Here is a 12,997-nt window from a genome sequence, read left to right as displayed (position 1 = left end):
ATGAAATAAGTGGATTTAGGATTTTCTGGGTTGTGTTTGCTCGTGGGTTAGGATTTTCGTAATTCTATTGTGGGGTTTGTTTGTGCTTGGATTGTTGTGATGTTCTGCATAGTTTCTAAATTACCACACCTGTACAGTACACGTAACACACCCCAATGCAATGTAATACAAACAATGTCACCTATATAGTGCTCCGTTATTGATTTAAACGACGTCACAGAAAAGGACCAAATCAAACACAAATTGTGAAATTGAGAACCATTTTAAACATTCAGCAAAAATGATGATCATTTTAAACATTCTGTCAAAATGAGAACCATCCGCAATAAACACTACAAAAATAAGGACGAAAAATGTATTTAAACCTCATTTAAAAGTAAAACACTTCCCATATAACTTACAAATTAATTTTCATATTAAGTCTTTGAAGAAGAACGATAGTGGGATACATAATTCTGCTACAATAAAATATGCTTTTGACAAAGATTATAAATGAAAAAAATGATACTTTAATAAAGTTTGTTTTACCAAACTTTAACAAATTACCAATTTAGATTGACAAATTATGTTTTAACGAACTTGACAAAATTTTCATAAATAAAATTAAAATAAATAAATTTTTACTTTTAACTAAAATAAAAAAAATGTACTTTTTTTACCCAAATGAGTAATTTGTCAAAAGTTATTAATTTTTTTTTGTTAAAGTATCATTTTTCAGCCTCTCGTATATATAAAGACAATATTTTGGTTATATTAAACCGTATAAAGATATGAACTCCTTAGCAACATTTTCCTTTCACCTTCAGCCTGATCCCCAGATTTTTCCAATACCTTTTCAGCAGCAACTACAACCCCATAAAGCAGAGATATTACACACTGTCACCATGCATATATATATATATATAAAATGTAATTTATCAGCGATATCTGGAGTAATAAAAAATTAATAATCCTGCTTCTCAAACTCATAATTAGACGTATAAACAAAAAAAAAAAAAAAAAACTTGACGAAGACTATAGAAATCACACTATGACCACCATATTCCTATTAGAATTTTTCGAGTTTTCAGACATTTTACAAATATATAAAAGAAAAATATGTTTGCTATTTTTCCTACCTATAAATTTTGATTGGTAGGTAAATTATTGTAAAATTTAAAAATTTACAAAAAATTTCATACAAAATTTCCAATGAAAAATATCTACAGCAAATTTTCATGAAAAAAAAATCATAACAAAATCAATTTAAAAAATAGCAATACTTTTTACAGCAAATTTAAACTTCATTAATTTGCTTAAGAATCTTAAATTCATGAATAGTTTTTTACAAAAAAATAAATCTAACTACTTTTTCATGCAAAATTGAATTTGTAAATATATTTTGCTACTAATATTTTTGAAAAAAATTCCACAAGAATTCTTCTTAATAAATTAAAAATTATATAATTACTCTTCGAGGCTCAATACATATAACAAAACTGAGCAAAGATTTCTTCATGCTGAAGGACTTAACGAAACTGGATAGAGGAAAAAGTTTGCAATTTTTAACCACCAAACTCAACATTATAAGTGATGCAAATTAAGTTTTGGTGTACAAAACTAAAATTAATCTTGAATTTGACAATAGTAAGTAACGGGCCAATTGATAAGATACAATATTTGAAATACATACACAACTAACAGATTGAGTTATTAACTAGGGAAAGGATTTCATAACTCCATATATAAAAGAAAACGTAGACTAAAAATGACACATCATGTATCATAAATTTAAGAATTGGAGTATACAACATATATCAACCACAAACCAAATCAAAAGATTTTTTGATAATAGATTTCCCACATATCAAACTAATATATATATACTTCTGGAAAGCAACTAGCCCTATAGGAATTTATACCTTTTAGTTCCTAAAACCATATAACCTGTGTTTCAGGTTCAGAGATTACTAAAAAAAGAAGAAGTCAACTATTCAATCAAAGAGAAAGGTCAGGGACTTGGGTTGAGGGCCACAGAGAACTCACCTTTTCCATATTTGCTCACAATGGATGCAGCAAGGACAACCTGTTCAACAAGTGAAACAAAATTTTAACAGAGCATAAAGGAGGCCGAGAAGAGATAGAAAGAGAGAATTCCATTTGCCTCCATGTGAATTCTTCTTTTTCCTAGATAACATAATTTCTTGTTAAAATCAATTAGAAGAGTAGCCTCAATAGATAGATGTAATCAATTCAAAAGCCGTATCCCAGCCAGAGAGACTAGTTTTTGCAATCGTAATCACTACTTTCATGAAAAAACAACAAAGGAGTCAATTATAACAAACACCATTAAGATAAAAGATCATTAAATTTCTGACAAATAAATTGAGAGAATGGTGGTTTATCAATCATTAAGCTTGGGGCTTGTTAATGAAAAAGAAATTTCATGAAAGGAACCAAGACATATAATCTAAAATAGAAAAAATGGGAAAAGAAACAAATAATCCTTTCAATAATAATGCGATAAAACTGTCAATTTTGTCTTAATGTCGTAAATGGAAACTCCCATGAAAAATTAACATTAGGCCAAGGAGAAACCATAAAGATAGTCCTTTGTAACTTGGGGCAAAGAAACATGCTTAAAGACAGGCAATTCTTTTCATCCAATCCAAATATAAATATAATTGCATTAATTGCCCCAAAATTTTGAATTGAGTAGTGGATGCCCATTATTATGGGATGCCGCTAAGAGCCTTGCAGAAAACCTTCTTTTATTTTTTATGAAAGGAGAGAAAGACATGAAAGAATAGCATTAAAGATCATTAAAAATGGTACATCACATCTTGTTTAAAAGCCACTTTGTCAGGTAATTGATCACAGTGCATGCATATGCACTTATTATATGACTGGATCAGTGTGGCTATATGTTGCCTCTGTAAGCTTTTTTCTGTTATTGTTAGAAATGATTCCGGAATAATATTCGAATTATGCTGCAAGTTAGGTCGTACATCTGAATTTTGTATGTACGGCCAAGTGCAGCAACAAATGTAATTATTGAGGCCATCAGATTGTTAGAAAATGAGGTCCCAGTGTGAACAGACATAGATTGGTGGAGTGCAGGGGAAAGTAGATCTTTGGATTTAGCAGGGATAGAACCATGCAGTCATAGCAAGGATTGAAGATGCTATTTTGCTAAGTAATGGAATATATAAGACTGGTATATATAAGGGTGTTATTGATGGCTACTATACTGTCATTTACTGCAATAAGGGTTTGAAGAGCACACCAAATGATAAGAATATCATAATTAAAGTTCTGGAAGATAGTAAAATTAAGGTAAAAAACTGAATACCAATATAATAAGCAATGTAGGAAGTCAGAGGCTGAAACAATGGCACCAGAGTAAGTGGCCTAACTTACTCTTAATTAGATGAGATTCAAGCCTAAGCAACACTAAAGGGCTGAGGAGGTACTAGGATAAGAGACTTGGAAGAACTAGATGCTTGCTAATAGTTGGAAATGAGAAAATGTGTAGGCACTTAATTGTCATGCAGGTGATAGATTAAAACTAGATGTATAACAAATTGGAGTAGCTACAATGAGAATATAGTATAAGAAGTAAAAGAAGAAGTAAAAGAAGTGAAAATACAAAGAATTTAGTTGAAGAAAAATCAAATAATTAATGTTAAATAGTCAAGCAAATCAAACACGTCCCCATTTGTACATGTAGATTTGAAATGAATAGCTAAGCAAATTGAAACCGGTAATCTAATTATTGTACATGCTCCGTACCTTTCCACCTCATTGAATACAAGTTCAATAAATCTCAGAAGTTGCCAGCATATACCACAATTATTCTGAACCAGAAAGAAAACATGTTATGTATATGGCAAAAGGCACAATTAGAATGAAAAAGGAACAAGTAGGATATCGTTGCTTCTAAGTTTTAAACAGAACAGTTCTAGTAACTGCCTTATGCTTTATCAGTGCTCCAACTTTGCCTCCAATATTTCAATAACCTGCCATAATCATGAATAAATTCAAATGTCATAAAATTCAAGTGCAATCGATTGTATAGGTTTTTTAATACTCAAGAGTCACTACTAGCACTAATAATAATTAAACGCACACATCCATCAAATGGCTATAAAACTTCCCTGCATTGCCAATAAGTTGTACCTATAACCAAAAAAATTGTACTCTCTGCAAATTCAAATGAAATTTTTTATATAAAATAATATATTATATAAAATTAAAATCAAAGTAATATAATAACTAGAGAATAAAATATTAAATATCATCATCTTCCATATGGTCACTATCTTCTTCATTCTCATTATGTCTCATTATGTCTAGATGATGAAGGTGGATGGGAAGAAGATGCCACATATCCTGCCTCATTCACAAGTAATTTATAACGCGATAATGCTTAAGCTTTCAAATGCATGGCCACCTAATCGAGGGCACAGGTCAGAAGAAACATTGCATTTCGACAAAATGAAAGAATAGTCAAATTACATCAGCAACATCAAATTTTAATCAGCAATTAGCATGCTTTTTTAGTCACACTGCTACATGCTCCTAACAAACAAACAAACATACTAACATACAAACGTAGCCTTTCTTTACCTAACAATTATAATACTCATTTGAAGGCCTTAGCATAGCCAACTGATCCAATAGAACTTAGCAAGTCACATACAATCCTTCAGATTCATTGAACATACTTAAGTCGTGTGTCATAAAAGTGCTAAAGCTATAATTTGACAACACAAACATAATATCTTCTCCTACAAAGTGATTTATGGGTAAAGTGTTGTGAATGTGACTCAATTACGTGCTCGACAAACAGCAACCAAATAATAAAGTTTATGCTATTTTAATGAGGAATAACATATTGTACAACTATTTAGTTAGTTGAAGTCACAGGTAGCCGAAGGTAGAATATATTGCATAAACCCCAAAAGCCAATGCCCCTAACACTAAGCTTTGTTGTCACATGCATTCCCAAACCCTTGAATCTCAACAAATATCTTGTAAGACTGTTTGATAGACCATCATGTCTAGCACTCGTGTCTTTCTTTTTCTCATGTTCACCCTTTTCCATTAGCAATTGAATGTTGCTACAGTACCAGAATTTTGCCATTTCACATCATTAAGTTGAATGGTAGCCTACTTTAGATTCAATTTTATGACCCAAAAGAGTAAAACAGAACTACAAAGACAGAAAAATAAGTACTTATAAACTACAGTCTCACCAGTTGAGTGTGCAAGGTTCATTGCATTAGTCAAGAAAATGACACATACAAATATAGAATTAAAAACTAAAATACAAGTACCTTATATAAATATATGTAGCAACAGTTTCAGACAATCTTTCCAAATTCGTGGGAACCACAGGCATTTACGGTAACAGCCACTGATAAAGAGACGAGCTTGAAAACAAATCTTCCCAAACCCTACCATTAGCTAAAAATGAATATTCCAAAACTCTATCATGACCAAAAATAAGCTGTAACTAAAATTTGAACAGCAATATAGTAAAAGCAGAACCAAAATAAAATGTATATAGAATCATCATTGTGTGCAGATATCAAGTATGTACATTAAGGACCCTGAATTGTTAAAAAGTAACAAACAAAATTGCCATCATCATTCATACAAAAAAAGATGTTCGTACAAAACTTGCAGCAACAAAAAATATGCTCTAGATGGCTGTCTAGGACAAAATTGACAATTACAATAGCAATATATCTGAAATTTCTCACAGAATGCCTCTGTATCCGAACCTCTCATACAATCCCAGAGTTGAACACGTGTAGATCCAGTAAGGTATTGTAATGCCCCTTCTCAATTTCCTCATCTTTTACTTGATGAAGAACAAGGGTCTCAATAATAAGGTCTTCCCAATCAACATCGTCCACTACCATTCCTTTTCTCTTCCTCCTTCTTTCAGGACAAGAGCTATCTAAAGGGACAGGAACATCACCCAGATTAGCATCTAATGGTTGCATAATTCGTTTTATGCGCAACTTAGCAGCATTGATTTTCTCCTTCCTGATTTTACATTTCAACAGACCATTGACAAACGATGGCGGCATTGTATCCACACCAACATCCTTCTCCATTAGTTCTTTAAGCATAAGCTTCTTGCTCAATTCAGATTTTCCATCCCACCACTCCCTACACTCCAGAATATCAAATTGAAAAATAAACCTTTTCCGAGCATTTCCACTCCCTCTCAATGGCTCAGCACAACGATTTTGATCTAAGAACTTCTTATACATCACAGACAAGCATTCAGTGGAAATCTGCATCCTGTCAGCATGCCCAACACTTTTACTCTCCAACGAAAAATACTGTAAATCCTTACGCGAAGTCACACCATCAACGCCGTATTCAAATTCATTGTCATGTCTCAAGCATTCAGCAACCACATCCTCCAAGTCCACCGCAGCTTGATCAAGGCCCTTCCTCTTCTCCTGAGCCTTCCCAGGATTCAACATAACCTTCCTCTCCATATACCGAATCACCAAAGGCGCATTCTTAATAATGTTTTTAACAGTAACATCCTTACCCCAAGGCAACACCTGCGCAGCCTTCACAAGCGTCTCAAGCAACTCCTTATATCTAAGCCTACAAGTCGAAACCCTAGCATGAACCTCCTTAGCCAATTCCTCCATCACCACCACGACCCCATTCAACTCCGCCACAAACACCAACACCGCCACCACCAGCGGAAGGGGCCGGCGGCCAGTGCTCAAAAACCACTTCACCGCACATTGAATCAAAAACACCCCCTGCTTCCGCATCCTCTCAATCACACCCCTCTCAACAGAGGAAAAAGACTCGAATTTTTAATTGTCCGTTCCAACGAATGCACAATGTCAAACTCGGGAAAATCAGGTCTCAGATCCAAAAAATCAACAACACGCTGAATCATCCTACCAATTTCATACACGTCGCACCCCACCGTGGAGGCAACCTCAGCCATGGGCAAGGGTCGGTCCTCCCTCCGCATGACAACATACGCGCACGCGCCTACGAGCACGCGGAACCACTCGCCCTGGCCAAACTCACCATCGGTGACGGTGTTCACCATGCTCCTGACGTCACCGTTCTTGGAAGATAACCCTAGACTGTAGGTTACTTCCTCGATGGTGCTTTTTGCGGCAAAGTGTTTCCTCTCTCTGTAAGAGTATACGCTGCCGGAACCGGCGGTGCCGACATGGATGAAGGTACCCTGGGGACCATCGATGCCGCCGATTTGGGCTTCAAATTGGTCGAATTGCTGAACGCAACCGCAAGAAGAACATATCAACGCGCCAGATTCATCGTCGCGGATGAATGAGCTTTTGCCACAGTAGCTGCAAGAAGAAGGAGACATGAAGCCCCTCGTTCAAAAGAGTTTTACAAATTTAATTAAATTGAGTATATATACATAACCCTTTTCAATCTAGCAAAGTATGTAAGGAAAATAAAATTATTTATAAACAACACACCGTCCTTAAGATTTAATTATATTTTATTTAATTAATGTAAAAAAAAACATTATTCATACTATTAAAAATATATTTGTAAATATAATTCTATAAAAGATAATTACTATGCTATAATAATGACTAATATAATGTATCAATAAACTAATATTTTATAAATATTAAATATAATATTATAATTATACGATATTTAATTATTAAATTATACATATTTATATAAAATATAATATAGATATGTGGGTTTAATTTAAATATATATCTGTGTGTGTCTCAGCTGAGAAGACTAGGAGATTAAGGAGAACAAGATGTCCCACATTGTTCACGCTCACCCCTTAAAACACCTCTCACTACCCTTCCACTCTTTGGTTCCTCCCAAATTCATTGTTCCTTTGAATCGGAACTCTTCTTTCATTTCTCCAACTTCACTCTCTGTCAGATGTAACCACTCCAACCTCATGGAACCATTCCCACCACTGCCACAATATCCTTCAGGTTTATTCTTCAACTTAACTCCAAAATTCATCATTTTTCTTTGAAGACTCGAAGTGGAATAATGGGTGTTTGTGTTTTCAGTTGCAGAATTGCCGCAAAGGGTGTTCGCAGATTACTCCGTTTATACAGCGAGGGGTGTGCTCACCTTGACTCCTAGACCTCCGGATTTTGAATCAAAAGCTGTATGCTCTGATATCTGAGATTCTGGTGTTTTGTGTGTTTTAATGTGAGTGAGTGAAATGCTTAGTTATGGCAGACGGCTTTGGTTTTTGTTTTTGCAGTCTGGGGCGTTTGGGGTGTCTAGGGATGGTTATATGTTGCTCCAGTTTGCTCCTTCGGTTGGTACTGAAGAATCCATATATGATTGGAACCAAAAGCAGGTAACTTAATATTCTTACTGAGTCTAATAATTAGGTAACTGGCATGGGGTTCATGTCTTTGTAAAAACAATATTATAATTAAGATACTGAAATTTTTGTTTAGTCCACTTTTTAGGTTCCTTAACCATGGTAAGATAAAATTGAGATAAATAAAAGAGACTATATTTAAGATTAAATTGAGGGAGCTTCAAAACTCTCCTCATATGCTCTCATATTTATATTGGTAGGATTTTGAAAGAATGTATATAGGGATAATGATCAAAGATCAATCATAGATACTTAGGTACAAAGATAGGTACGACTAATAGGTACTACTATTTTCCCAATACAACTACTTCCTAACTATATTTAATGCTTATTCTAAGACTCTCCCTCAAGTTGTAGCATACAAGTTGTATGTACCAAACTTGGAACAAATAAAATCAATTTAAGATCCCCTTAATGATTTTGTTAACAAATCTGCAAGTTGATCATTGGATCCAACAAACTCGGTACAAATTTCCTTGGAAAACAATTTTTCTAGTACGAAGTGACAATTAATTTCAATGTGTTTAGTTCTCTCATGGAACACCGGATTGGAAGCAATATGGAGAGCTATGTAGTTGTCACAATACATCTTCGCTGAATCTTACAAAAGGTAAGTTCTTGAAGGCATTGTTTCACCCATATAACTTTACAAGTAAGAGATGTCATTGCCCTATACTTAGCTTCAGTTGTTGATTAAGCGACTACATTTTGTTACTTACTTTTCTCAGAAACAATATTTCCTCCAAGGAAAACACAATATCGCGTAGTAAAACGTCTGTCCATTGGGGATCTTGCCCTATCGGCATCACAATACCGAAAGATTTGAGTATTACCTTTTATCTTCATATAACAAACCTTGTCTTGGAGATTTTTTGAGGTATCTTAGGATACACATGACAACATTCCAATGGTCAACGCAAGGATCTTGCATAAACGGACTAATTACACCAATTGCAAAGAATAGATCAGGTCTAGTAATACTAAGATAAATAAGCTTTCCAATCAATCTTCTATATATTTCTGGATCAGAGAAAGATTCACCTTTTTTATATTGATAGGATTCTGATACAATGTGTATAGGGAAGATCAAAGATCAATCATAGATACTTCGGTACAAAGACAGGTATGACTAATAGGTAATAATATTTTCCCAATACAACTACTTCCTAACTATATTTAATGCTTATTCCAACAGATAATATTACCTTATCTTTTTAATGAGTAATTTAGAAGACACATGTATGTGGTGGAGATGTTAAATCTTTCTACTGTTATGTTAGTCTTTTACATTTTCGTTAACTTTCCTTACTAAGGTAGGTTTGGTGTCTTGCTAAAATAAGTGAGCGTCCGAGAGGTGCTTGGGCATTTCTGTCTACTTAATGTTTTGGTTTCTCTAAAATATAAGGACTTGTTATGTATTCTTGTGAGTGTGCTACACCAACTCCATTAATGCATTGTGTGGATAAATACAACCTGTTGGACTGGAAAAATTAGTATATTGTCCCAGACCACCGTGTGTGCATGATCCCCAAGAATATTCGTGTCACATAAAAGATTTTCAATTTACGGAAGAGAGTTAACAACACTCAATTACATGTGACCTGACCAGGGTGATCCTAGACAAGTAATAATTTCTCATTAGATCTTGTTTAAAATAAATTTAGATTAAGACAGTGGGGAGTGTTGTTTTTAGGAACTTTGGATTTCTTGGAAAATACGCTCCCATTTGTTATACTTTAGGGGTCTTGCCTAGGTGGTTCAAGATTAGTATGTTTTTGCTCTTCAAATGTACAAATGTGTTGTTGACATCGGTTTGAGTGGTTACTTAGAGGCTACGTGGTATGCCATCTTTTTGTGTTTCACTTTGGTGAAACTTGAGTTTTGATTAGTTTAAAATTATGCTAATTAAATGGATAATGCTGACAATTAATTTGTTGTGTGTAACAAATTAGAGGTGGTGTTAAACAAAAAAATAATGTATCGGGAGAAAGCGGTGCAGTGGTTGGACTTAAGTCTGAAACTTGAAGTTGAAGAAGAAGTTCAGGACAAGGCCGTTATGTAAAGCTGAAATGAATTAAATTAAGGAAGTTTAAATTTTTGTTTTTGAACGAGACTTGAATTAGACATTATCAAGTACATAATAAATTTTATATATGGTCTCTTTTCTCTTGCCATCCTATCACTAACAAGAAGCTACTCATCATTCATTGCATTGATGCTTCTGTATGTTTGCCATTGCCAGTTCAACCGATTGGTTTTTTATCCGTTCTTTGAGAAAAAAAATAAAGATATGATTTCATTGTTCCTATGAGACAGTGTAGTTGTTAGAACTACCCATAATGACATATGCAAGGAGTGTGCTCATGTTTAATGTCAAATCTTGCAATGCACTATGCCTCAATTTCTCTCTGGCCTTCTCTAAATAAGACCACTTGTGGGCTTCCCACAAGGCCCCTGATGAGGCCTAAAGAATGAGTGGGCTCCATGAACCACTACGCCTTAAAGGTAGTAAGACTAGATGGGGAAAAGTGTATGTGAGAAAGAAGAATCGGATGGTTGAGGTGGCATGACTTTGGGACAAAGCAGTTAGATCAAAGAGAAGGATATTTTGGTGAATGGAAATCCTATTTGTATTCGGTTTTGCTGTTAGTTAAGGGAGAGGGATTTTGGTAAAAAGGGGAGGAACTGCTTGTGTTGCTGTAGAGGAGCATAGCTCTGGGCAGTGGGATTTGTTATCCTTCTGTATTCTGCTTTCATTAACAGAATAATACAAACATCTGTGTTTACTTCATTTCTTTCTTTTTTTTCTTGCTTTTGATGTGTGGGATTTGTAACAGCCGTCCATTGAAGGAAAGCAATGTGATTTCATTGGAATTTATGATTCTGTTGAACATAGAACATGAGGTAATGTTTCACTTTGCTTGAATGCAGGTATTCTCACTTTCGGTAAGTGAAATGGGGACTCTAATTAGCCTTGGTGCAATGGAGTCTTGGGAATTTTTTCGTAAGATTTCTAAGGCGAAAAGGTATTTTCTTTCTCTGTGGATTCATCTGTATTAACAAATAACTACATGAGTGTCCTCTGCACCTGTTGAGTTCGTTTTTTTTTTGTGTGTGTTATGCCATAAGTAATGACTGCTGTGATATCATCTTTTAAAGCATTTTGAAAATTGTATTGTTATGCAGCAATGGAATTGAAGTCAGAAAAGTTTTGAAGGTGGAACCACTTCTGGATGCTACTGGTCACTCATTTAGCTTAAGTAATTTTCTTTATTCATAAACTTCTGTTGCTGTTATTGTGTCAATTTGATTTTACTTTCCTGCCATCTTGAAGTTGTTGGGATACTCTGCAGTGCACTTATATTGATTCAGTTCACTGTTTTGTGTAAACTTCTACTCGAATCTTAGTAATGCAATATTTTAACAGCAATTAGTCTTGATGTTCTCACTTTAAGGAATAATTTTGCTTACCCATTTTTAAGCCAATACCTGAAATATAAAGGAAAAATATTAAATTCTGCAAATATTTACTTCAGTTCTGACTCTGTTATGTCAATTTCCTAAGGTGTTTATAAAAAACCTGCGAACATGGAGGAAATTGAGGAAAACATCTATCTCCCTATTACAAGAGCACAGCTAGCAGTTTTAAGGTCAATTTTCAATGTATGGTTTCTCATTCTCTCTCTTTCCTCTAGTAGTTGAATATTCATTGTCATGATCCTATTATAATTTGGAATAAAAAGTGCCTGGTTATGTTTATTGAATAAAGTGATATATCATTTAGGAACAGGAGGTTGTACAACATTTCTTTTTCTTGAATGAATCTAAATTTTCTTTATGCAATCTGATTCATATTTTGATTGTACTTTTGCTGCTTTTCTATGCAGTATATCGTGCCGTACCTTCTAGGTTGGAATGCATTTGCAAGCACCATAAAGCCAGAGGTATATAGTCAAGTGAACAGTGCCAACCCCAGATACACTGCAAACAATGAATGGAACAGATAGTGATCATCACTTCAGCAAAACCCTATGCTACCTTCTCAACTTTGAAATGTGTTGAATCTTTTCATTCTGATAGCATAGAGTTGTTTGAGAAATTTTGAGTATCATTGTTAGAACACTCATTTTTAATTTAATTATTTATTTTTATTCCTTTCCTTGTTTTTTGTTCTTTGGCACTTACTTTCTTCTTTTGTTTTTGAATTCGATTAGAATTTATTGACAGTGTAAATATTTCATCAAATCATGGATTAATAGATTCAAATTCATATATTGCTGAAAAACTATATTCAAGAGAGGGCTTGCTGCATTTTTGATAATCAGAAATGCAAATAAGCAATTTTTATAGCTGTTATGCTGGTAAGTAATATCTGGTAAGATTGAACGATCGTAGGATATGTTTTTCTCACAGTGATAATCGATTATCACAAAGGTTTTTTTTCCAAAATCAGTTTTAACTGAGATAATTGATTATTATTAAGAATAATCGATTATTCCAGTAAATTTTGAAAATAAATAAAATTCTCTTGGTGTTCTATTGTTTGGATTTTGTCTTTTTGATTATTGATCTACTAATTTAACTATCTCAACTAACATACACATATTACAAGACTTTAAA

The 12,997-nt window shown here is 34.0% G+C and overlaps 2 protein-coding genes across 2 annotated transcripts; one reads left to right on the top strand and one right to left on the bottom strand.

The window, feature by feature from the left end:
* Positions 1–5,537: 5,537 nt before the first annotated feature.
* On the bottom strand, positions 5,538–7,407 carry LOC114166856 (plant-specific TFIIB-related protein PTF2). Its single transcript, XM_028051729.1, is given in 2 exon segments — positions 5,538–6,829; positions 6,832–7,407. Coding segments are annotated over 2 exon segments (1,593 nt in total). The 5' UTR covers positions 7,367–7,407; the 3' UTR covers positions 5,538–5,771.
* A 346-nt stretch (positions 7,408–7,753) lies between these two features.
* Positions 7,754–12,643, top strand: LOC114171610 (single-stranded DNA-binding protein WHY1, chloroplastic-like). The gene is made up of 7 exons (XM_028056531.1): positions 7,754–7,970; positions 8,052–8,152; positions 8,252–8,350; positions 11,309–11,403; positions 11,564–11,637; positions 11,943–12,040; positions 12,265–12,643. The coding sequence occupies exons 1-7, from the start codon at positions 7,784–7,786 to the stop codon at positions 12,382–12,384; spliced, it is 774 nt and encodes a 257-aa protein (XP_027912332.1). The 5' UTR covers positions 7,754–7,783; the 3' UTR covers positions 12,385–12,643.
* Positions 12,644–12,997: the final 354 nt, after the last annotated feature.

Source organism: Vigna unguiculata, chromosome 2 (genome assembly GCF_004118075.2).
Source record: "Vigna unguiculata cultivar IT97K-499-35 chromosome 2, ASM411807v1, whole genome shotgun sequence".
Taxonomy (NCBI): domain Eukaryota; kingdom Viridiplantae; phylum Streptophyta; class Magnoliopsida; order Fabales; family Fabaceae; genus Vigna; species Vigna unguiculata.
Note: the sequence above shows the minus strand (reverse complement) of the source record. Positions and strands in the feature narration are given on the sequence as shown.

Bases quoted from the DNA above. Each gene is read 5' to 3' on its own strand.
- LOC114171610 (XM_028056531.1), top strand. From the start codon at position 7,784: ATGTCCCACATTGTTCACGCTCACCCCTTAAAACACCTCTCACTACCC. The intron at 11,404-11,563 runs GTATTTTCTTTC...ATTGTTATGCAG, and splicing joins AAGATTTCTAAGGCGAAAAG to CAATGGAATTGAAGTCAGAA. The intron at 11,638-11,942 runs GTAATTTTCTTT...CAATTTCCTAAG, and splicing joins TGGTCACTCATTTAGCTTAA to GTGTTTATAAAAAACCTGCG.